The sequence below is a fragment of the Rhea pennata genome, chromosome 10 (assembly GCF_028389875.1).
Source record: "Rhea pennata isolate bPtePen1 chromosome 10, bPtePen1.pri, whole genome shotgun sequence".
Classification (NCBI taxonomy): Eukaryota; Metazoa; Chordata; class Aves; order Rheiformes; family Rheidae; genus Rhea; species Rhea pennata.
The window spans coordinates 15,571,548-15,597,985 of NC_084672.1; the positions used below are offsets into that span (position 1 = coordinate 15,571,548).

The window sequence follows — 26,438 nt, forward strand, 5'->3', positions numbered from 1 at the left end:
TCAATATATAGAACTGTATTATTCCCTCTCTATAGCTACCTAGATATACACATATGGTTGTATGCATGCTCATGTGTGCAGAGAAAGACAGAGATGGCTATGAATAGATCCTGTATGGTCAACTAGATCCTGCACAGGCTCAGTAATCCTCAGTATCTTGCTTTTCTAATTTTTCCTCAGTGTGACAGAGTGGGTAAAAGGTGAAGGACTGAGTGTCAAGAAGAGAATCAATTATTGTATAGAGGGGCAGCATCAATTACTAACTTGTGAAATGAATTAGCAAGTGAGCAGGAGAACGAACGATGTGTGAAAAGAGGAATGAGCAAGTGGGTGACTGAAGGAGGAAAAATCAAACTGAGGCAACGAGGAACAAAAGGAATGCAGAGATTAAAAAGCAAAGAGGACAAGGCTGAAAAACCAGCAGAATCACAGGAAGAGAAAATGCACAAGAAAGATATAGTAAAGAGTAGTAAATAGGACAGAAGTGAAACAGCTGCCATAAATCAACCGCAAAAGCAGAACCTTCATGAACTAATATAAAGGTATGGCAAAAGGCGGATATGCAGCAAGGGCAGGCTGGGAGGGCAAGGCTTTCTGTTGTAAGCCAGTTCATTCTAATAAACATTCACTGAACGCTAGAGAAAGATGAAGAGAGGCAGTTAGCACCTCTTCACGCACTTACTCCCTCACCTTCAGATTTATAAGCCTTTCTGTGTTTTCAGCTCTCGCTATGGGCAGACGCCCCCGGGACGCACCTCCGACCGGGGCCGAGCCCCTCCACGCAGCCCGCTCACCGCGGGGGCGGCGGCGGCCGGTCGCAGCCCGGTCACACGGCCTGCTCCGGCCCTCCAACACGCACGTGTTGCTCTAGCAGTGAGGTTTTGACTTTTAACCTCGTCCTCCCCGCTGGACTCGTTTTTCATGCCACCGACCCCCTCCTTCACCTGCTTTTTCACATCTCCACCCCCGCCCCGGGCCCGGGCCGCCCCGGCGCCATGTTGGGAGCTGCCCCGCCGGAGGGCCGCGAAGGGCCCGGAGCCGTTTCGCAGAGTCCCTCCGTCCGGCGCGAGGACAGGGACGCGCCTGCCCGCGCCTGCCACGGCGGCAGCGGGGCGCCGCACGGCCGAGGGCCGCCGCCCGCCCCCGCGGGACCCCCCGCGGCCTCGGGGCTGCTCCCCGGGCGGCGCAGAAGCGGCAAAGCCGGGGGGCGGCGGCAGGGCGGGAGGAGGGCGGCGGGGCCGCCCCGCCCCGTCCCTAACGGCCGGTCGCCTCAGCGACCTGACGGAGGCGACGCCCCACAACAGCGCCGCGGCGGGAGCAAAATGGCGGCTGGCGCCGGCCGGCGGGGCGGGGGCCCGGCCGGGGTAAGGCGGCGGCGCTCCTGCCCCGGCGCGGGGGGACCTGCCGGGGGCAGCGGGGCGGCCGCGGGCCCGCGCGGTAACTCGTCCTCGCCGCAGGTGCGGAGGCCGCCGGGCGGCCCCTGGCAGCCCGGCGCCGCGGGGAGCAGCGTCGTGAGCGGCGCCCTGTTGGCCAAAGAGGAGGAGTACAAGTAAGGAGCCACCCCGGGGGGCTCCGCGGGGCCCGCCCGGCTGTGGGCGGTAAAAGTGTTCCGCGATCCCGGGGGACGGGGGGTCACGTACATACAGGTGAATGTAACCTCATGGTTTTGTAAGTGGCACATTTTAGTTATGTGATTATGTGATGGAAACATACCCGAGTCCTGGCCTCTGCAAAGTATACCTCAGGTGAAGATTGTTAATAAAAACCAGAAAGTGTTGAAAAATTACAGTAGAATGTGCATTAAGCAGTGACACAACATAAAAACATCTATAGCTATTTTGGCTTTATTCAGTTGTTCTACAAATATATTCATGTTGTATCTTTTTGTATTATTATTTCAGAAGATTTTCCACTATAGTGAATACTTTTTTATTATTATTATAAGGACCTGAATCCTGCCCCATACTATACCTCAGTTACTGCCCTGTTTCCTTTACAATAAAGGATTAGTTTTATATGCCTGTTAGTATTAGGTTCTCAAGGAACCTATCCTGACAGAAAACAACATAATATCCACAAACAAAATAAGCTTATTTAACAGCTACATTGGTAAAGGCTAAATAGTTTTAGCTTCAGTAGAAGGAGGCAAAGTTTCAGTCAGCTTTCATGAAATGCAAGTGTCTGTTGGTTTCAGTTTCCAGTAAATAATGTGTGCATTATTGACTGTCAGAAACTGCAAATATTTTTTTGCAACTCTGTTAGCCAAGGTGAAAATAAGTCCAAACTGATGTGGACAATAACTATTTTCAGGCACATTTCTAGTAATATTGGAGGTATGTAGTTGGTTTTTATTGATAAAATTCCCAACAAGGTGTAATTTCAGAAAAAAACAAACAAAAAACTCTATCCATTCTTCTTTCCTGTGAGAGTGACACTCAAACCCAATCAAACTCATAGGACAGTCTGAAATAAGTAAAAATTAGGATAAAAAGCACCGTGGCTGAATGCTACTATCTGTTCTGTCGCCTTAGTTAGGCTAGTAAGACTTTTTTTCCCCTCTCCTATCATTTGTTTTATTCCTTTTGACTTTATCATTGAATTTAGAGTTTCAGTATTCCTCATGTGACAAGAAGAGCAGGCATTACCAAGTTAAACAAGGGCTTGTCAAGATTATAGTCTAAGCCTTACTGTTTAGTGTATATATGGCATTGTGTTACTATTGATTTGACAAAAACCCAGAAAATTATAGAAATATAGCTTGGTTAATACTCTGAAGTATATTTTGGTGTTCTCTTGTAAGAGTTATTATTAAAATTAGTTTAGGCAGAGATACTGTCATGTCTACATTTAAGTCTTTCATAAACTCGGTGATAAGCATTCTTACTGTCTTTCAGGCGACTGAATGCAGAATTAGAAGCAAAAACAGAAAAGCTGGTGCGTCAAGCTGAAGAAGTAATGGTGAGTTGGTTATGCAGACTGTTATATAATTTAGCCTTGGTTCACATGAACCAGGGTCAGGTTTCAAAAGAAACAGTTTAGACCATGCTAAGTAAAAGTATTTTATTTTCAAATTAAATCTAAGCCTTTGCTTGTTTTTTCAAAATTGTAAACTTTTAATAAAAAACATGCAGAAATAGTTTTGATGTAATTTCATCAGGCAGAGATGTGTTCATATAGATGCTTAAAGCTTTTGTGCAGATTATACATAAAATTGTCTTTGTGATGTTTAAGAAAAGGCTTTGTGGATGGTTTTGTGTCTTTAAACAAAAGAAATGCTATTTTAGTATTTGAAAATCAAATACTGCTGCAATAACATTCCAGTGAAATAGGGTTTGCATTGTTCATATTGAAAGAAATGAAAAGATTAAGCAAAATACATAGAAAATACATAGTTACTAAAAAGAAAACTTAAAGAAAAATCCTGTTTTTTATCAGTATTATACTTGTAGTTATCAGTATCATATCTAACTTTGGTGTGGCAATATACCAGATAAATGGAAGTTTTGATAGAAAATTTAGCACATGTGAAGAGTCTAGCTTGTATCCAAAACAGTTTGGAGAAGGAAGAAACATCAAATCTGTTATATTAATAACCTAGGAAGGTGTTCTACATACTAGATATATTCATTATAGGTTAAGCCTTTAAATAAGGCTTAACAAAAATTGTCAATCTGCTAGAAAGCTGTAATTCTCATATACTCTTTGCCTACTCTTGAAAATTCTTTTTTGCCCTTTAAAAACATCCTCCTCTTGAGGAGGATGGGATAAGCTGAGGCTAACAGCTTGGCCTTTGAACAGAAGCAGGAGAAGCATCCCAAATTGCATCTAGTCTCCTTCTTTTGAAGACCAGCAAAAATACTACCCCCCTGCTTTTTTTTCTTTCTTTTTTTTTTAATAAATGCAGCCCAGAACATATATTCCTGGACCACATGGCATTGCCAGATTGCACAGATATGCATTTAACAACAAAAGAAAAACAAGTTTTTTAAATTTGTGAACAGGACAACTGCTTTTAATAATGAATTATGCTTTCTAACTGTAACTTAGTATTACAGAAGCTATCTAAACATTCAGTATTTGAATTGTTCAAAATTGTCCAAATTATGACTGTATTGCAGGAATAAACTTATTTTTGAGTTTTTTTGTGCACCATGGAAAACTGAACATTTGTTCTGCCTGCTGCACATTTGCTATTCCTATATTTCAGAGAAAGGAGGCAGAGTATCAGCATTTCAAATTATGTTATCTGAAAAGTTTTACAGGCAAAAGGCAAGTACATGTAGAACAGAAGTAAGTATTTGAAGATACCAATTGTATTTTATATTTCAGCTATCTTTTCATGTGTTTGAGAAATTCTTTTCCATGACATCTCACTTCAGATTGGTAGACTAAAGTTCTTGTGGCTATAGTCCATCTATTACAGTTTATATTACCGAATAAATGGCTTCTTTCTCCCCCTAATAAAGAAAGGTCAACAGGAGATACTATCTAGACCAGTTTCAGTACAGACTAACTCACGCGAAGTTGACAGACAAAGGTATGTGCTTTACAATTGTTGGATATAATTTATGGGGAGTTTTGGCTCTGATCCAGTACACCCTGACATGCCCAAGTCATGGCCCTATTTTCTCCATTGCAGCATACTAGATTGGTAGAATTTAAAATTTGTTATTATTTGAAACAGTTGATACTGAAGAATTTAGTGGTGTTCCTTGTTTTTTCAAGGAATAGCCTCAATGTTGCTGAAAGTATTGTATCTGTGAAGCTAAGTAGTGCTGGCATCTGTAAAAATGTAAGTAAAGATAATAGATGTTATTTGCAATACAAAAGAGTAGATGCTCAACAGTAGATTTTTTTTTTTTAACTGGTTCAGTTGAAAAAGTGAAGTAGTAGATACTGGTTCTTTTGGATCTAATTTAACTTGGTCTAAATACCTCTGGGATGGGAAAAGCTTGATAAAACAAAAAAAAAAAAAAAAAAACACACCCTCAGACAGACAGACATTCAGCTGCCACCCTCTGGAATTTGGATATCATTACACTTCTGAGGCAGATAAACCTTTTGGCTTGCATTAACATATACACAGCTGCACTTTTTCCTGTATATTCAGACCTGTTAGTGTCAGAGCAGATACACGACATTATTATTTATGTAGATGTTTTAGGGCTCATATGTTGATAGCATAAAAAGTGGGTGGATTTAAGATTTACAAAGTTTATCAAAGATTTGTATCTCTTAAATTCCTAAATTTATTTAGCGCAATAACGTAAATAAATTTAACACGAACTAGTGTTACAGACTGCTTTACCAAGCAATGTGATTGGAGGAATCAGCCCTACAAAAGCAGTTAACAGCTTTGATGGAGTATATCTGGAAAAAAAAAGAAAGGAGTTCTAGAGAAGTTACGAGTTCTATATAAATAAAAAAGACCTTAAAAACAACCACCATCTCTATTGTGTTAAACATCTACATGAAAGAACTGAAATCCCATATTGTACTGAAAAAAGTTAGAAGTATGTGCTAGGAATTGGGCACACATATGCATGAGTGAACATTGAGGCTATTGAATTTGATTTATGGACTCTGCACCCCCAAAAAGTTGAATACTTGGAACTAAAGGATGCACTTGAGATAGTTTTGAAAGCAGTTACATTGCTATGCTTAAAGAGAATGAATGCTAAAGCAACTGGGAACAGGGGAAAAGGCTGAAGCAAAGTATTTGAAAGAAAGAGATCAGTTAAGATAGAAAAATTGAGTAAGCAGTTTAAAAAAAAGAAAGCAAAAGTATTTGTTAGTTTATTAGTTAGTGTAATTTTTAGAAAGTAATTTTGGAGCTTTTTAGTTTAGTTTTCACACAAACTTGAACTGTATAGGTTCAAAGCAGCTCTAGTAACACTGCATTATGATCAGCTCTTGTTTATGCTTTCACTCTTAAGACCATTGCCAGGCTCATGGCGATGGGAACGGTATGCGCATGGGCAGGCATGCAGTAGGTTTGAATAGGATTAGCAGACACAAAGGATTTGCTCATGCACATGCACCTTGTGTTTACATGCAGAGATGGAATTGTTAAATGTTGGCTTCTGTTTCAGTGTCACCACACTCAGCTGTCTACTCATTTGTGTACCTTTCCAGGTTTTACACATTAATTTCACTTACCAAATGGCTATACAGCCATCTTTTGAGCATTTTAAAAATAAGTTAATATGCATGTAAAAGAAGAAAGAAATCGTTAAGATTAAACAAGTTTGAGGAACTGAGTGAACAAAGAGGGATTTTTGTTTTTTGGTTTTTTTTGTTTGTTTAAGAAAGCCTTGAACCAGTAGACATGCTAAGAACGAATTAATGTATTGATGGAAAGAATACTCCTGTTTTCTTGAGCATAAGGGTGTTGTATTTTCATATCTTTCAGAATAATGCTTAACTGGTAGTTCGGTGGCAACAAATCCTAGCCTTCTGCATGCTACTAAAGCTAGCCAATAGGAGGGAAGCATGAAGAAAATAGGGTAAACAGACAAAAATTAATCATCCTATTCTTGAAGTCTGTTGCCAACCACACAAAGATGATTTTTTTGAGATTTTTTTGGATTAGTAAAATCGGGAGCTTTGTGTAGATCATTCTTGTTGATGAATGGAAGTCCATAATTTTTTTCAAAGGCAGAACCCTAAACATTTGTCCAAAATCAACCAGACCAAAGAATTAAGTGACTGATATATCTACATTTTAAGTTGTATTACAGAACTTTTATAAACCTGCATGTTAACTGAATAGTCAAAAAATGTAAAAGGTAACACAAAACTAACCTTCCAGTGCATCAGTATAGATCCACATTAACTCAGACACTTGGGGAAAAAGGAAAAAAAAAAACAACCCAACTCCCCCCACACCTATATGGCAAGAAACTTGGAATGAAAAATATATGGGATACTAAAACTCTGCCTGTTCCCAACATATTTTAAAATAAACATTTAACATGAAGTTTAGAAGCTAAAAGCTGCGGTATTCAGCAAAATAAGGAGATAAGAAAGCTGCTTAGCAGGTAAGAAAGATGCTTTTTTTATTCCTGTTTTTTCGCCTGTGAAAACAGGCGATACAATATTTGTTATATGTATTTCAGAGAAAATTCTGTCAGGGTTAATTTATAAGTTGTTCCCATCTCTTAATTCACTTGACAGTGCCTGTCAATTCACTTGACAACAGCCAATATAAAAATATCATAGGACTCCCTCCCAGGATACAACCCCCCTTCCCCCCGCCCCCCCAAAAAAATGGCTTACATCTTCCTTCTCTCTGTATTAATTCAGGAATTTGATTTTTTTTTTAATATGTAAGGGAAGTATAATGACCACTGAGCATTGATAATGGTTTATCTGTCTCTCCCCCAAAGCTGTTAACGCTCTGCATACTGGGCAAGCATTACCCAGTACAGGAAGTCATTGATTTAATAACCTGGTAGTTGCAGCAATCACCTGAATTGCTAGGGACTAGACTCAGAGTCCTATAAGCTGCTGTATTAGAGGCTTTACTGGAATAACTATCCTAGATTCACCAGATGATTCAGAGAGCAAATGAGATAGGATGAAAAGGCAGAGAAAGGGACTGGATTTGTGATTAGATTTAGTATATGTTCCCACCTTCGCTATGTTGTTTGTTCGAAATAGATGAAATATCCTCCTGCTTGTGACAGGAACTTTTAATGTATTTTAATATATTAAATTTTAATATTCACTGTTTTGTTACTCAAGTTCAGAGAATTTTACTTTTTGTTTTATGTATTTATTTTGCAGAGATTCACTGTATCCTGAAACCTCTTCTTTTACTCACTCACATGTCAAGGTACCATACTCAAAACTATCCTGATTGATATCCTGTTCCAGTGTAATTTCCACATATTACTTGTGGTTTTGAAGCTATGCTACATAGATGATGTATATGTGGAGGAGGTAAAAATAAATAAATAAATAAACAAATAAATAAAAGCAAGTGATGTTCAAAGCAGAATGGTAAAGAGACAGATGGACCAAGGTACCCTAGATTTTTGGGGAGGCTGTAGCACTAGTAGCTGGGTAGACTTCCAACATTTAATTTCTGTTTTTTAAATTTCTCTTCTGTAAAGCCATGTCTGTTACTTCTCAGAAGTGCTCAGTACTTTGAGATTCTCAAGTTAAGAACACTTAAGTAAGTGCAAAATAGTAGAACATACTTCAGTTTGTCCTTCTTCCCCTCTCCCTGGTATGGCACTAAAGGTAGTATTGTCTATTAACTATTGTCTTTTAAATATAATAATAAAAAAAGACAGAATAACACTACAAAAAGGGAAATGCAATGGGAAAAGAAAGTTAGGAACAAACCAATGAAATACACAAGTCTAATCACAATTAGTTTGAATCTTTTTGAGGTGAGCTAAAGCTTCCAAAATGTTGTTCTCAATTATTTGTCACAGTACAATAGAGAAAGATGATTTCTGAAAATGATTTATGTGTGAGAGCTCTATAAACACATAACTAGATCTTCCTTCTACAGGGAATTCTAACAGGAAATAAACATAGTTCTAAGAAATGCAGTCTGCTGACAGTCTGATAGTTAATATCTTGCTAATGAGGGAGAGCCTTACTTACACACAAATTTATCATACATGTGTGTGTAAAAAATACTCCCACTAGCAAATGGCTGTTGGAGGTGTTATAAACTGGACACATGGACACAGTTTGCAAGATAAAGACTTGTACAAGTCAAGCTAGGAAAGAGCTGTGCTTTCCTGAGATTCTGGGACTTTGATCATGCTTTTAAAGGTATCCTCGAATCTGAGTATATGAAAATTGAAAGAGAAAAGGCACTGGCAAAAAGTCATTCTAACTAATAAAAATCTCTACTTTCTGGAAAATTTTATAGCCACCAAACGAGAGGAAATGTTGTTCCACGCCCACAGCTCAGAACAGAACGCACTCTGGAAGTCGAGGAAAAAGGCCGTCTTCAAGGTAATTAGTTATACACATCTCTTTTTTGTAAAGAGATAATTTAGATGCTATTTTTACCTATCATTATATTTGTGTAAACTCCCATTACATAAATTCTTGTGTAGCTCTCTATATATTACTAAAAATCAATGCATCAAACCTTGCTGCCCCACCCAGTCAGCTCCATCATGTAGCACTTTCAGTTTACCTGCATAGAGCACCTAAAATCATTAGTGAACATATGTGATTAATATTACAACAATGAAACTGTTATTTTCCACTCAGGCACTTCTCAAGGCTGACAAGTAAACCCTGTGTTTCAATGAAAGATGCATGCCTACCTATATCTAGCAAAATGTATTGTCTGGGGCAATCTAAGGAAGCATACTTAAGTAGTACGGAAGAGAACTGCGATTTCTGGCTGGACTTGTGATGGGAAACATTAGGCCCTCTAGTATCTGATTATAATGCTATTTTGGTGAATCTTGGGCTCCAAGGATAAGAGAGTGCAGTGGTAGTGCCACAGCTATTAAGGGGCCTGCTGTTGGAGCTGAAAAGCTTCAGCTCGGTAGATAACAAATTCAAGGTTGCAAAGCAAGAAATTGAGATCTGGAAAAAAGAGACAGAGAAATCACGTATAAAGTCCTGGAGCAAATGAAAACTACCACTAGGGAAAACACGGACAAATACCAAAATAGGATGGAAAGTGTCTGCAGGATGGGAGAATGTGAATCAGATACAGACCAAGAGTATTTTTAGCACTCTATAATCACTTGTGGGCCCTTTGGACAGTTCAGGAGGAGCTGTAATGCTGACACTACATCACGAGATTTAGTAATGGAGTTATGCGGGTACAGGACCTGCAAGGTGAACCTGATCCCTAGCTGTGGGAGAGAGTGACTTAGCAGGAGTGTTGAGGCTAGTATTGGGATAAGAACTTAGAAACTTCAGTTCTATGAAAACTGATTTGTCTGCTTATAAAAGAGATCTGAAAAGATACTCTATTTAGCAGGTAAGTTGTGTGTCACCTATATTGTGTTTACTGGCCTTATGAATACTTTGGTAATCAACTTCGAGGATCAAAGAAGTTTCCTGCTGTAATCATAATGATACAGAAATTATAACTGGTAAGACACCAGTACAGCTAAAATGGACAGTTGTAGAAGTCACACTGAGGGAGGGGAAATCGATGGAATTTACAGCAGGAGATAGTAGCTATGTCCAAAAGGACATTCATTTGTTTCTTTCTCTTATTGTGATCTAGTTGTGAAGTTGTTGGATGAGAAAAAAAACACGTTAAAATCTTATTAGTAGAATATGGTAGTTTTTCTGCTTCCTATCTCATAATATATAAACTCCTGTAAGTATTTAATGTGGATTACAGTAAGGATATTTCAGATAAAGAAAATGAGAAGTTGCCATTGATGCTTCATTTGTGTGCATGATGAAGTTGTATTTGCTATATGTAAGAGTATCCAAAGTTACTTACCTAATACATGTATTGTAGATTTTAAATCTTTTTCCCCCCAGTTCAAAAAGAAACACAGAAATACAAAATGCTGATGATGTTGCAGTACTAGAAGATTGTGCAGATTTTTCTCTAGCGAAAACAATAAGCAGAATTGAAGAAAAACTAGAGAAAGGAGACTTGTCAGATTATCTAGATGATGATATTATTCCAAGTGCTGGAAATGAAATTGGAGCAGGTAGGTTTCCTTCTATGACTAAGTAGTTTTTATTTTTGTTCCCTGTTCTAATTGGGTTCTTTGGAGCGGGATGCAGGGGGAAAGGAGTGTTCTCCAGAAGTTACAGAGAAAGTTCAAAACCCGTTAAACTAAACTCTGGTAAGAGGAAAATGTTTCTTCCTTATGTAGTCCCAAAGAAATAGGAGGTTGTATATGAATAATCACATGAAAAAGTGAATTTTTATCTAGATTTCCTCCTTTGGACTAAGTTACATATGCTGAATATAGGTAAACAGTATTGATTTCACTGGAGAGGTGCATATATATATATATATATAATTTTAAGTGTGTATAAAAAAAACAAACACACACACTTTAGTCCTATGCATATATTATGCCTTTTGGAAAAAAGGCTTTCATCAGATTAATGTAAATCTTAGTAAGTGGCTTAAATGAAGTAATGTTTTGGCTATATGCTTGAATGTGAATCCTTCAGATATTTTCCTACTCCAAATAGCATCTTTGTCCTAGAAATAGAGTAAGAAAGGAAATTGAAGCATTTGCCAGTGAAGGTAAAGGCATGGTACACATCAGTCTTTTTGGCTCTGGTGTGGTAAAAGCTGGTTCACATAGTTTTCTTACTACATTAAAGCAAGCATGAAGTTAAGAGATTCACTGTAGTGGTTCCAAATGCCCGAAGTCTCTCATTTTAGTCTAACAGTTTGGTGTCAACAAGCATGCCAACATAGAAATAGCTTGATTTTTAAACCTCAGGTAGTTTTAGACAAGTCTTCCTTTAATAAATCTCCCAACACAGATCCTTAGAATATTTATATAATTCTTATTCCTAAACTAAAAATAAATTACTGTAGACAACATACCACGTAAATTTAAGGTAACTCGGTGAGAGTTACTTTTGGTGTCTAGTAACAAGAAGGCCTGTTTTTGAGTACTGAGGATTATATTTCTCTAACTTTAATAATGAAATAAGAAAACTGCTGTAGACTGGCTTTGCTTTTTGATTTCATTATTTTCCATTTAGAACATTCTGAATGCCTGCCAGACCAGAACTCAGTCTTTAATATGTTAAGTAAGTTACTACAGAGCATACTAGTGGTGTCAAACTCAGAGAGCAGTAACAGGCTTCACACTGAAGTGGATTTAGATACTAAATCAGTCCTGTTACAGGGGAACTAGTTCCCTAGTAGGGGACCGATTAGGCTTACGTGCCTGCACTAGGCTTACCAAGACAATATGCTCACAAACTTCCATAACATAGTCCTTTCCCTCAGCTTCTGCAGTACTCTTTCTGGACTAGAGTCTGACACCTTCCCTTCATAATCACAGGGTATCAGTGCAGCTGTTCTGCCCTCCCAGTAACTTACACAAGAGTTTTTTTCAGGGTCCATTTTTATGGCTAATAATTCAACTCTGCCATAACAAGCAATGATAAAAGCACACAGAAACGTAGAATTTCAAAGACAAATCTCTTCTTATCTAACACATACAAACAAGTTTGTATACACACATACACACGTATTTTTATGTATATAAACAAAGTACCTGAATGGGTTATCTTGTTTAATGTTATCTCAGGAGCTTAAGACCCTTATTCTTTTCTGTAGGATAGAAAAACCTCTCCAGTTTTCCTTTTCCTGGACTGTTGGTTACTTTATAATCTAAAGACCATCCGATTAAGTCACACTCTCCCCTTATCAGCCTCATCAAGTGATTAAAATTGACCAATTAGGAATTTAATTGTTTAATTACCTTGATCTGTTGAGAGAATCCAAACTAATTTTGGCTAACCGCCACCTCCCAAGGATGGTCTGGTTCTTGTAATTTTGAATTTTCAGAAAGATTTGCTACAAAGTAGTCTTAATGAAACAAAACTGATAAAGATAGAAGGGAAAGTTGTCTAAGGACTAATAACTGAGTAAAAAAAGAGACGAAATAGTATAGAGGAAACAACCATTTTTCATGGTTACTGGTATGGTCCTAGATCAATCTGTTACAAACCTTACAGTGTTCAATATACAGAAGAACAATCTGGGAAAAAAAGAAAGATAGCAACTGAACAAATCTAGAGATAAAACTGATTTTAGGATAGTTAAAATTGACACTGAAGTTTTGCAAAAGAATCTCATAATAATAATATTAAATGAGATGATAAAATGAAGAATTATATTCACCATTAAAAATGCAAGGTAGTGTTGACAGGAAAAGCAAACAACTTTATTGAGGGAAATATGAAAGATTCTGTAATGAAAGCACTAATGGTCAAGGGAAAGCTATCTTTTAGTAATGCAAAAACTAGCAAATACCATATTAAATTGGATTTAGAACAAGCTATACAAAGTGCTTTATTTCACATAATACATAATTAAGTTGGGAAACTCTTCGTCACAGGATGTTGTGGATGCCAAGCGGTAACACATTTCAAGAAGAAAAATAGATGAATTAATTGCATAGAGGTACCTCAAAGACTATTAAAGTTGATAGCTTGAATATGATCAGGAAGTCTGTAACTACTAGTTGCTGGAGGCTAGCAAGGATGTAACAGGAGGAGAAAAGGCAATCTGTTTTTTCAGAGTTTTTTTCCTAAATGCTACTTTCTGCTGGCCTGTGGAGAATTAGGACACAAGCTGCAGTCAGCGGTTGATTAAGGAAAGTGGGAGCAGTAAAAAAAATTCCTATTACAAGCAGACTGACAAATGTCAAAACAAAGGCATATTTCCCATTCCTTCACATTCTGTTCAAGAGTCTTCCCTCCCCCCTTATTCTTTACGCTAGAATCTACAGCTAAGAATAACCTCCTAGAAATACTGCTTTTTCCTGTGTAGCTCAACTCATATTGTTTCCATGCTTTGTGCCTGTGGAAGTTCAGAGGGAATTCCTCATGAGCTCTCTGGGGAGAGGATGAGGAACAGAGAGTGGAAGAACATACTCTGTTCCCATGTAGCTGTTTTCTTGTGCCATTAGTGTATTTCTTAATTCTCAAAGAGCAAGAAAGTACCTCATTGTGAAAAATACCTGATTAGACTGGTTTAATTTTAAAGCAGTGTTGAATATTGTTAGCAGTGCACTTAAAATAACATAGCCTACTACATGGGAAGGGTATTTACCTTTCTTTTTAGGAGGCTTTTATAATCTACATGTAATTCCTTGTTGTGAGAAATTTAAAATTACTTAGAGTGTAACTGCACAAATTGCAGCAACAGATAGATTGCAATGTATACGTGCTGCTACTAGTTTTCAACTTTAAGAATTACCAGTCTTTTACATTTTGAAGATGCTGAGTTCGCTCATCAAAAAAGAGAAATCTATCCAAAGCTTTGCCTAAGAATGAGAAACTTACATGATTTTATTTGGAAAATTGAGTTTTAATTTGCCTATTTCTGTTCAATAATTGTGAACAGTTTAATGTAGTTTTAAAAACAAAAGAGAAGTTGAGTTTTAATTTGCCTATTTCTGTTCAATAATTGTAACCAGTTTAATACATTTTTAAAAACAAAAGGATGAAAATGAGTTGTTCTTACTTCCATCCTGCTTGATCCTATCTGTTCTGCATTATATGATATTTCAGAGAGTACTTAGATTGTAGGTATCAAATGTAACTTTTTATGTTCACAGAAGCTCAAATCAGATTTCTTAAGGCAAAGTTACGTGTTATGCAGGAAGAGCTGGATAGTGTAGTATGTGAATGCAGGAAAAAGGTAAGAGTTGAGTTTTCTTATCAGTATAAACTGAGTATATCTACAAATAATCACTATAAGGTTTTCTACTAGCATTTTTTTGTTGCTTCATCTTCAGATATTCAAGAGTTAAGGTTCTTTTTTTAAAAAAAAAAAAAAACAAAGAACTTAGAGTCAGAAGTAATGCTTTCTATATAAATGCAATCTTTGGACTAAAAGCTTGTCAGATACATTCATGAAAATGAATTTGAGACAGGAAAGCGCCATTGGGACTGAAGACATACTGCAGTGCAGGAACTCTGCAGTGCTGCAAAGCGCCATTGGGACTGAAGACATACTGCAGTGCAGGAACTCTGCAGTGCTGCAGGATGTCTTTTCCACCACTGCTGGGAAAAGGAACGTTATCAAAGGCTGAAAAGGTGTAGGAGGATATAGTAGCGGTCAGATACAGATTTTGGGAACAGAAAGAAGTCAAGTGGTGGCCAGAGCTGGGTGACTGGAAAAGAGGAATGTTCAGGGCAGAATGAGGAATAAAAACCATTTGAGAAACTTAGATACCATGGATGCCCTTGACAGAGAAAAGCTTGGGAACTGCTGATCTGTAATCCAATTTAAGTGGGATATTAAAACAGAAATAGAAACCAGTGTTTCTCCATTTTCAAGATTACACTTGCTGCAAGGACTGTATTTGGGATTATGTATTTGAGTAGATCATAATATGAAGCTCAGGCAGGGTAAAGCTACATTGATACCTTACTAAAAGTGTGTGCGGCAAGTGAGTTTTATGATTTGCAGTGTCTGGCAGTTTGTTTTCAGGTAGTGTTTAAATGTTTGTTGAGCTGTAAAACCTGAAAAGGTTTGGGTCTATCTGCCTGAGCAATCACCTCTTTTTCATGTATGTGTAATCAAGCAAGGTTTCTGAACTAACTCTGTGTCTCACAAGTGGATTATTCTTAGCTGTGGGCTCTTTACTTGATAATGTCTTTTCTGCCTAGTCTCCAGACCCAAATATGATGATGACATTCAGAACATACGGCAAGACCTATGCGATTTCTCCCAAGCTTTTGATTTAATGTTAAGGAGCAGGATGATGATAACTAGTTTTTTAGGGATGGATATCTAGAAAAAAATCTTTAGAAGGAATTGGATTTTGATGTTTTACATCTTCCTTGCTACTTTATTATTTCATTTTTATTGGTACAGCTGTCTGTGCATTTAGTACTTTCATTTTGCTGTGATCTGAAGAAAATTGTTTCATTAGATATCAGATCAAATACCATTTTGTCAGTAGTTACTGAACTTCATCATTCCATGTCAAAATACTACAGAGCTCAGGGGCTCTATCAGGTGACAGAAGAAAATCTTGTATCCATTCTCTTCTGTCTATAGCACAGAGCTTATAAATGTATCATTTTGGATACTGGTTTGTGTGTTCTGGGAATAACTATTATATTCTCAAGGTCACACAAATTTTGTATTTATGGTGCCTTGAGACAGATTTTTTTTTGTTGTTATTGTTCCAATTCACAGTACAGTTTTTTTAGGAAGGAATAAATCAGTTTTAAATATAAGTAAGTAGTGAGTTACATCCAGTCACCTGATATTTGTAGATAAGCACATGTGTCCTAGGGAATTAGAAGGTAAGAGAGAAAGACTTGTTCTCACAGAAACTTCATTTTAGCATATGCCTTTTTTTTTCTTTTAATAAGAAATGAAGGGCTTAGTATATCTGTGAACTTTCCTACATTAATATTCACTTATAATATTTGAAAGGTTATAAAAGAAAAATGCCATTAAATCATAATGCTTGAAGTGGGATGTAATTGTCAGTAGGTCATGAAGCTAATACAGGATTCAGTTGATGTTAAGTGAAACCTGCATTAGAATATTTGATGTGCCTGGAACATTAGTTTGCTTTTAAGTAGAAACTGGATAATCTTCTGAAACGTAGTGGATGATTTATTAGCAATTATATTATCTTTTTTTCCTAGTCTTTTTCCTAATGTGTACATTCAGCTGTTGCTACAAAAATGTCAGAAAATATCTATGTGCTATTGTTACTCATATTATTCCATAAAATTTTGATAGTGAGTACTAGTAAGCTTTGAATTGTGGGAGATAACTTTTGTTTTACGTACTACAAGACAGTTACAAGTTAAAGACTGTAGAAAATTAAATGCAGAGAAAAATATTTCTGTTTTCTGAAGTACTGCATTGGTAAACTGTGGCTCAAAGAATTAGAAAAGATTTTTTTTTGTCTTGTTTCCTTTTTCAAAGTGTTGTGAAATCCATCATGAAGGATCTTACCATTTTGAAATAATAATTTAAAGTAGTAGTACTGATTATCATCATATCTACAATACATATATTTGTATTGCCTTTTATTTACAAAACATTACCATCACATTATCCTACTGCTTCCTTCCAACATTGATTTTTCTAAAATTTTGATTTCCTAATTACTGACCAACAGGATGATGAAAATCAGAATTTAAAATCTCGGCTTAAAGATACTGAGGAAGAGAATACTAGACTGCAACGAACAATCAATATGCAGCAGTCACAGACTGAAAAGTGCAAAATGCTGTTGCAAGAAGCAAACAAAAAAAGTGAAGACTTACAACAAGAGGTCATAGCACTAGAAAAGGTATTGCAGACACTGCTCTCATTTAGCTCAAAAGAGGAATAAAAAGCATCAACTTCTTTACCTGAGTTTTACAAATTCATATCCAACTATTATTTCATTAAAATCTCTATCACTGATAATAGTTTTAGAAATTGTATTTTTAAAAGGAGAAAAATTTCGGTTAGTTGTTGTTCTTGTGCTTATACACTCATATTTTTCTGTATATTTAAATTAAATTCTTCTGTGAAAGATCCACAAGAGGTGAAACAATCTATTCAGAAACTGCAGTCAACTCACAAAGGAGGAATCTTGAAAAATACAAGGGAATTTTATGGTTTTAATTATAATTATTTAAAATTACTTCTATTAATGATAGTTCTATTATAACTGTAGAACATGTTGAATGATTGAAAAAAGACGACCTGCAGCCTAATATTTTCTGGAGGTAGAGGAAAGAATGTCTAATTGTTCTTGAAAATGAACTATTTCAAAACCAGTCGCTCCAATTCAGATGATTCAAAATCAACTTGGCTCCTACTGTAGGCCACATATGCAAAGTTGTATATGTGCCCAGTTACAGCAGATGGCTCACAGTATCTTTGTTTGTTTGGAACCTAATCTAGGAGCAGCATGTGTTTTTTTCTTTAATTACTAAGAGCTAGAGAAGTTGACTTCAAAATCAAACCTGTAATATAACCAGGATAATGCATCATTTAAAAATTTTTGGAAAACAGAACACAACCCTTAGCCTAACAAAGTTTTATTTTATACCTCCATTAAATATTACAATGCAACATTACAGACAAGCTTTCATCATAATGATATTGGATTTTTAAAACTGGACTGTATTAAGTGTCAGTGTTCTTTTTTTGTGGGTACTTTGAGGTTTCAGTTCACTTAAGTAAGTATCTTAACTGTTGATTCTGTCTGGAAAAAATACTCCATAGTTAATATTTATTCTACTCTTCAGCTCATGGAAAATAGGGCTAAGAGACCTTACAAAGTCATTTAGTCCATTCTCTTAAACCAAAATAGGAAAGATTTGTATCTGAACCACTTTGAACATAAGTTTGTTTAACCTGTTCTTGAAACCTTCAGTGATAGCAATTTCCATAATTACCTCAGACAATCTACGCTGCTTCTTGTGTGCAATCACAGTTAGAACGTTTCTCCCAATGTTTAGGAGATGGTAAAGGCTTAAAACCAGCTCTTTCTGTACCCCATTTTGGTTAAATGGGCCCATCTTTTTGCACCCACTACTAAAAAGAAAAAAGTCTACTGCTTTTCCACAAATGACAGGATGTGCTCTTTCTGCCAAAAATGTTTTTAATTTCTTCTACTTTGTCTTTTATCTGTATTTCCTGATCTCTGATCTCATTACTCTGTTCCTCACCATGGTCTCTTTCTCATTTTCCCACTCGTAGCACTATGAAATACCAACATCAGAGATACGAGGGAACTGTTTTGGCTCTAGCCATAAACACTTAAACTATTATCTCCTAGATGAAATAGTTATCACCCTCAGCCATATTCAGTTAGGCTGTTTTAACTTTTTAATGGCAATTACTGATTTGTGATAATATCTGGGGAGAAGAGGCAAAAGAATCAGGTGGGGAAAAGCAGCTAGGGATTCTAGTCACTGTTCTAAAATCTGTCACAAGATTGGGCATACAACATTTTTTTGTGACAGAGCACACAAGGGTTTTTAGTTAGTCCTGTAGTCTTACATGACCAGCTCTACAGTATTCAAAGAGAATATTAAAGATTAGAAAGACAGCTTTTCAAAATTTTTCGAGAAAGAAAGAAAAAAGGAAGATGTTATAACAGTGGAATTAGTGGGCCTAGAGACTGATTCTGTTTGCAGGCCAAAAAAGTTCACAGCAAGATTTTAAGAATGAGCCTTGATGCAAATGTATTGCTTATATGGGATCCATTAAATACCATTTTTCATAATGTCTGTTTTTCTCTTTGGCTTCTTCCATAGGAATTAGAGAATCTAAAGCGTGTACAAAAGCAGGCCTCAACCTGTCAGAGTGCAACAGAAGTTCGCTTAAATAGGGCTGTGGAAGAAGCAGGAAGATATAAAGTAGAGCTGAATAAACTGAAGCAAAGTAACAAGGTACAGTGGTTAAGAAAAACAAGTTTCAATTTGTAATCACTCAAAAATGCTAGAATGAGGCAAAAGGCTTGATCAGCTTTGGAAGTATTGTATCTCTTCTAGACAATTCCAAAGTTAACTAGTAATCAGTCATCAAACAGCTTGACTCAGTATCTCTGGTGGTACTACTAGAACCTATGCTGGAGGTAAAAATACATAGAATAAAGCCATAGTCCATCTGTATTTTTCCCTTCTGTTTGAAAATTAGGTGTATTTAGAAAGAGAGAGCAATACATATACATCCCTCATACATACACTGGTAAACAGGAATATTAATATATCTTGTGTTTCCTCAATAGTGCCAATAAGTATTATCTTTGAGTTTTTCTTTTCTTTTAGGCTTTGGCGAAGAAATATTTTGATGAGTTTTGTTTCTTTTCTGAAATGTCATGTGTGGCTACTGTTTGTCATTTGTCAAGTTTCATTGGTTAAAACACCACTTCCAAGAATAACAGGTTTCTTTCTTTTTTTCCTGTGGTAGGATGCAGCTAACCGAGAACTCAATACAATTGAAGAATTAAAAACAGAAAACAAGAAGCTGCAGAAACAAAAAGCAGAGCTAATGATAGGTTTTAAGAAGCAGTTAAAGTTAATTGATATTTTAAAGAGACAGAAGGTAAGAACACAAATACTGTTATACTTCAGTTAACAACTTTAAGCTAAATGCATCAGTAACACACTGTATGACTTAGAGCCCCAAGACCAGGAAGCTTGCAAGAGTAACAGCCTCACTTTTATTAGTGCATGTTGCCAAGGTTTTCTTTCATAGCAAAGACTAATCCTCTCTTGAATTGACTCCCTTCTTAACTTGGGGAAAAGAATATTAAATTCTTTTAAGATTCTTTTAAACTTATTAAAATTTTAAAATTCTTTTAAACTTATCCTGTTGTGGTGAAAGACTACTACTGATAAACTTTGGGACCAAGAGTATCTGTTTGTTCAAAAGCGAATACAGTGCAGGTAATAACAGCAGTCTCCCTGTGGTGCTGGGTCAGTAGAACCCATTTTAGCACGCAAGGTTGTTTTCATTCAGCATGTTGTCGTAGCAGCTGCTTTTGCAGAATGCCCTCTCAAGATTAAACTGTTTCATTTCAGGCCTAAATTCCTTATGGGCTACCTCAATGAGTGGCCTTCTTTACTAGTAACTTTATGACAGGCGAAGGAATTCATTGCCTCTGGGTAATTTATGTTCCAAAGTTCTGTATATGTGTACTTCTGCCTAGGTGTAGATCTCCCTGTGTGTCAAAATATATGTGTTTATGTATATATATTTAGACTAAGTATAGATTTACTAGATGGAAGGAGGGGAGTTGAACTACATCCTTTTGTAATTCCTGAAATATCACAGAATATTCTGGAATTGGATAATGTAGTAACACCTGCATAGCTGCATGAGCGTTCCCGTCCATGCTGCACTTGCAAATAGCCTTATTTTGATCATAGTTCGGTTCTACATTCATTTTGTATCTCCCTCCATTCCTCTTTCTTAGGGCTTAAAAGGGAGGGCCAGGGGCTACTGCCTTGTAGTTTAGTAGTAGCTGAAGCTGAAATTGAATAGAGGATTGGTGGTAGAGTACTTGCTGAACATCATCACTGTTGAGGATTGGTTTTGAATAGTAGGTTCAGGTGAAGATTTGGCATATCAAAATCTTGGGAAATTACAGACCAAAGGAGGAGTTAACTCTGCCTGTTTCTTCTTTAGCATAATTTGTCAGTTACGAATAATATGTTCGTATGTGTTATAATATGTTCGTATGTGTTCGTATGTGAATATATGTTCGTATGTGACAAATAATAATTTGTCACATACGAACAAGTCTGTGGCTAATCACGTAATTTGGGATTGGAAAGATTTGGAAGGGAAACTGCGTGAACTGTGGTAAAACTTGTTTAAATAATCTAATGAAAATAATACACTTTATCTAATCTAACATTTGCTGTTGCAAATTTGTAGTTGCTCTCTCAAAGATAGAATTGCTTTTCTGAGTGACTAGTATGTGGTTTTGGGGAAAAAAAAGTAAATGGTGCAGTCATGGAGTTCTGATATTGTTCTAGGAATCAGGATTGGATGAGTCCTGTCTGCTTTTTTGAAAAAATAGGGTTTTTTTTTTCAGTTATATATTAATCTCTTCTGTACAGGATAGGGATAATAATTAGTTGTACAGCTTTCATTGAAAACCGTCATAGTGCACAGAGTATTTGTAGTTCAGATACAGATTTTTTAGCTATGATCTATCATATTTGATAAAGCTCCACTAATGTCCCCCCAAAGTGGGGTATTTTACTTAGAAAGAGACACCTTGGACCCTACAGAGCGGGTAAACGCCTTGTATTTCTCAATACGTATTTTCATGGTATACCTGCCAAATGAGATTTGATGGCACAAATTGAAAGGTCTTTCATGAAAGGATACTAGAGTGAGAGGAGCACCTACTAAGAAGATATGCTGTTCAAACCAAAGAAATCTTTCCACTTAATATCTCATCTAGGTCTTATAGTTTCATCACACCTTTTATTTACAAAAGCAGGGCATTAGGATTGCATGCTATCATTTGTATCCATTTTGTTTGTAAGGCTGCATGACACAGGTGAGTCACTGAACTCTTAACAGTTATTTGCAGAATGAAAATCTGCAGGGCTATGTGCTTTAGAATTGTCTATACAGGATCTTAACATCATAGAGAGGTTGATTTCTAATTGCTTACTGTGCTGAATCATGATCAATGTGGGTAACTGGACAATGTGTTAGAATGAAGAATACCAGTGATGCATTTTGTGATGGAGATACAGCTTTTCTTTAAGTGCTCTCAAACCTAAACTGTCAAAGAGCTGAAGAATGTAGTGAATGGTGACTTGTTGAGCAGGTGCACCAAAGAAGAGCAAGCCTTTGAGATAAGAAAGAAGAATAATACTTACATTTAACCTGCAGAGTGTTGCAGTGAGCATTAGACATTTTGTGAACACTTTTGGAACTTTTGAGCCTCCATAGAGAAGAGTAGTGCATGAAGTGGCAATTTCATACAGCAAAGTGCAGATACTTATTTTAAGAATGGAGAGTTGCAATATGGAAGCGTATCACTGAATTTGAAAAACAACTCTAAAAAAGGGATGAAGGAGGATAGGTAATAGGAGTAAGCACAAAACTGATGATATACCTATTTGGGATAATAGTGACACCATTAATATGTTTAAAAAGAATTTTCATTCATCTCTGTTAGAATACCTGTTTTCCAGTAAGTTTCTAAATACTGCTTACAAAAATATGGCTGCAGAGGAAGCTATTGAGACTTCTGGGGTACTACCAGTCTTAGAAGAAAAAAAAAAAAAAAGAAAAAAAAAAAGAAATGGACTGCAATTCTGAGTCTGCTGTGTGTTATTTGCTTGAGCTAAAAGCTTCGCTATCTCAGTAAATCTCCTATGACAGTTTGTGCCTCTTACATAATACTGGAGGATTAGTGTTTGCAGACTTGTATTTTTTATTAGTTGTAGTGCTGCATATTGACTCTACTGATACAAGCTTGTAATGACATTTGAAAGTAGTAATTAGAATTTGCAGCTCCTTTCTAGAGGGGTGCTTCTGCAGCACTCTACATGCTGTAGAGGAACTTCAGGACTTCCTGCTGGCAGAGGTAATCATGCCTCAAAAGAGTATGGTCATTTCAGATTTTCCCTTTATATTCACTTTGAGATGTTCTATCAGATTTTGTTCAGCTTGAGAACAGAGTGCATTCTTGCAGTACAGCCTTCCTCTTTTTTCCATTTCTATTTTTTCCGTACTAGATGGCACCCTTCTGTATCAGCACTCTAGTCCTATGTTTGTTCGAAACAAATCTCCGGAATGCCTATAAATAACTTCAGTGTTCCTGAAGAAATTTCGTCTGTTCAGTAAATGACTTCTCTATTTGTATTTGATGTGACACTGTTATAATTGAATACCTTATCTCATACTCTGTTCCCTCCAGGATCCAGCTCCTTGACCAGGTCACTTATTACCTGTTGGGTTTTTAGTTAGTGTCCGGCAGAGCTGAAGGTCTAAGTGTTCTCACTCAGTTGGGAAGCCAGTGTTGGTCTGTTGCTTGTATCTTGAAAGCTTAGTGCAGCTAGGCACAGAGGGTCTTAGCTGGGAACTTCCTACCTCAGCAGCACCTGCTGCAGCTCACCTGCCTGCGTAGAGGACTGAGAAGGCAGTGACCATGGCCAGGCGCTGCGCCAGGCTGTGTTGCCGGAGGCGGGGAGGCCTCCTCCTGGCTTGGCGAGCTGTAACGCCGGGCCTGCAAGGGGAACAGCGATAGCAGCCTGGTTTTTTCTCCTATATGAAAGCAGGTCTTAAAAGATCCCTTTAATCCTCCAGTTTCTTTGCATCTTTGGCCTGTTTATTTAAATGGCAGCACCTGACAGTCGCTTCTCTTTTCTGACATTCTAGGGGACAAAAATTCTTCTTCAGGTTTCCTGAAGGGAGATGCACGGGCCCTGATTCAGCTGCTGATGGCCCAAGTTTTACAGGGGATAGAAGGAAATGACTTAAAGAGGCACTGGGGCTCCTGGTGCACTTCCAGTAGAAGAGATTTTTTTTTCTACCAGCAATAGGGTGCAGAGGAGACCTTGGGAATTCATCTAACAGGAGTAATGTTAGCTTAACATAGCCTTTCCAGCTCTTCAAGTTTGAGAATGAAAATAAAAAGTAATATTCACTCAATATTTACTGTATACTTGCTCATCCAGACAATCCAGAGCTTGTCATTCTCTGGAACGTGAACTCATTGAAATGGATAACAAGGCATAGTAGTTCTGATCCACTGTGAATCAAAAACAGCCTCAGATGAACTTTACAAAATTTGAAAATATATTTAACAAACACTGTATCCGAACTGCAGATAGACAGAGTAGGCTACTTATCCTGTGTGATTAAAAATATTAACTACTTACAGAAAACAGATGCTGTTAATTTCCATCCTTGCAAACAGATTGTGGTTGGATGAAACTGAAAGAGAAGGGCACTAACTCTGCCCATTTATAACTTTGGGCGGGAGGGGAGGGGAAGGGCAGCCGAAGCTCACATGTGACCAATATACATACTCACCTGAAGAACTTCAGTTTTATTTTGCCAAAGCCTTTGAATTCATCAGAATTGAATTCATCAGAAAAAACTTAGTTTGGGCCATTTGTGTGATATTTGTGTACCAGATTCAGATGCGTGTAGCAGATACAGCTAGCCTGAAGGTGAGGATATGCCAGCACATGAAGAATGATAGAGAAAAGAAAAATCTCAAACAGGCATTAAATAGCTGTAGTAGGATGAGTTGCAGCTGGCAGCAAGTAGTTGCTGGTGTTCAAATTAGTCTCAGACCACTCTCTGCTTGCCTTGAGAGTGAGAATTTTGTAGAAAAACTTAGTTTTAAGAAGCAATTAAGAGATGTTACTGTGAGCTTTACAGAGCTGGAGAGTATTGTGTTACATGTGGGAGCTGGATCCTGGGTTTTTTGGTATGAATTGACAATATGTATGTTAAAAAGAAAAATTCAGATCCTTTATACACCCCAGCTGTTTCCTGTGCTTCAAAACATAACTGATATGTATACTATGAAAAGTACATTCTAAATAAAAAAAAATTTAGATGGGACACTTTTCTTGCCACTTTAAATGAGCACAGGTAAAAAGATTGTGTCATTCTCAGTGTGAAGATGAGGACGAGTGGAACAGGTTGGACACTTGGTCCCATCACTGGGAATCCTGTGAGCTTTGGGGGCCTTCTGGCTGCTGCCTCTGCCTCTTTTTGATGGGTAGCTTGTTCTGTTGGGGCACAGTACCATTTAAATACTAACTCTTATTTGCTTTTCAGCTACCTTGATTTTTTTTTTTTTTTTTTTTTTTTTTTTTAATCAGAAAGCAGCTTTTTATAAGTTAAAAATCTTCTTTTGGCTAATACATGTTCCATTTAAAGTACCATGCTGCATTCTACATAGTAGAAATGTAGGCTACAGTAGCTGGAAGTCATGATTTTTACACATACATGTGTTTGTGTGTGAATCTGCCTATTTGCCATGGTGGACTGCAGTTATATGATGTGTGTGTACATACACACACGTGTGTGTGTGTCTGTGCTATGTATAGCTGTATATAGCAACATAACAACCAGTGGCCACCTCCAGATATCTTTCCTCATGTTGTATTTCAGTTACTTTATGCTGGTTATGTTCATTTATAACAGCAGTACCTTCTTTTGCTGAAATACTAATCTAACACTAAATTACTTGCACTAGAAGTGCTGTCAGTCTCAGTATGAATCTTAATGATATATTTGCTTTGTAGTAGCTTTAAAGTTGAGATGAATATTCATAAGCTTGAAAGTGTATAAATTTTCTTAAGTTGTCACAAGGGTTGTCAGATTTTTCAATAATTTCCACACCCTATTAAAACTGTCATATCTTTAAAGCAATGCAAGGCACTAAGGAAAAGCTACAAGTCCTAGTTTCCTCTCCACTTTTTTTTTTTCCTAACGTGTTATCCCAATACTACAAAATAGCATTGTTGCAGGAAAAAAATATGAATAGCAACAGCAGCTTGAACATGTGAACATCCATTAATACCATAACATAAAAAAGTAGAATGATAGAGCAAACTAGGTATCTTAAAAAAGTTGAAGCAGCCTTTAGCTATCCTAGCTACACAGGAGTTTATATTAGTCATTCATGCTATTTTGTGCTCTGCTTCTAGCTAATTTAATTCCTATTCATTTCTTTAAGATGCACATTGAAGCTGCTAAGATGCTTTCTTTTACTGAAGAGGAATTCATGAAAGCACTGGACTGGGGAAATTCTTGATTCAGTGGAAAAGCAACTTATGCTTGAAACACAAGTCAGATAGTACATTATTTGGAACTGTAGATAAGAACCGATTGTTAATTATACCTATATATCCTGCTAAATTCATTTTGTTAATTTTTCTATGTTGAAATTGTTTAACTTGTAAAAGCCTTGATAGCTTAAATTGTGTTGTAATATCCTATGAAATCTGTATCTCTACTGAAGTGGTACTGAAATTGTCCATTCTGTAGTGGACAAGTACAGAACATGCAAGGATTATTCCAACAAGTAAACTCTGCTACTCATTTGTTCTGTTTCTGTATTTAAAAACTGCCCGAGATGAGATGATATTCAGGCCAAAGGGAAGGCTGTGTTTAATCTCAAAAAATTGTCATTGCAACAGGAAAAAAGGAACCTATGATCCATTTGAGAAGAAAATGTCATATCCTTTTAAAAATAAATGTTTTGAAAATATCTGGTATTGACTATTCTCTGCAACAGATCCCCTCCTTC

At 37.0% G+C, this 26,438-nt stretch overlaps 1 protein-coding gene and 1 long non-coding RNA gene across 6 annotated transcripts in view; one reads left to right on the forward strand and one right to left on the reverse strand.

Moving 5' to 3' along the window:
- The window catches only part of LOC134144481 (uncharacterized), a 29,776-nt gene extending 28,670 nt beyond the window's left edge, over window positions 1-1,106 (reverse strand). For all 4 annotated transcript variants that reach the window (XR_009959390.1, XR_009959392.1, XR_009959389.1 and 1 more), the window contains exon 1: window positions 691-1,106. This is a non-coding gene — a long non-coding RNA (uncharacterized LOC134144481). The remainder of the gene's footprint in view (window positions 1-690) is intronic.
- TEX9 (testis expressed 9) lies at window positions 454-26,399 on the forward strand. Of its 2 annotated transcripts, XM_062583417.1 has the most exons (12): window positions 1,266-1,364; window positions 1,458-1,549; window positions 2,895-2,958; window positions 4,467-4,537; window positions 7,789-7,837; window positions 8,894-8,979; window positions 10,489-10,664; window positions 14,277-14,359; window positions 16,812-16,985; window positions 18,949-19,083; window positions 19,604-19,738; window positions 25,866-26,399. In XM_062583417.1, the coding sequence occupies exons 1-12, from the start codon at window positions 1,323-1,325 to the stop codon at window positions 25,941-25,943; spliced, it is 1,185 nt and encodes a 394-aa protein (XP_062439401.1). In that variant the 5' UTR covers window positions 1,266-1,322; the 3' UTR covers window positions 25,944-26,399. The 2 variants fall into 2 exon arrangements, with proteins under 2 accessions (XP_062439402.1, XP_062439401.1); XM_062583418.1 differs by lacking the exons at window positions 1,266-1,364; window positions 1,458-1,549 and adding an exon at window positions 454-542.
- The last annotated feature ends 39 nt before the right edge of the window (window positions 26,400-26,438 follow it).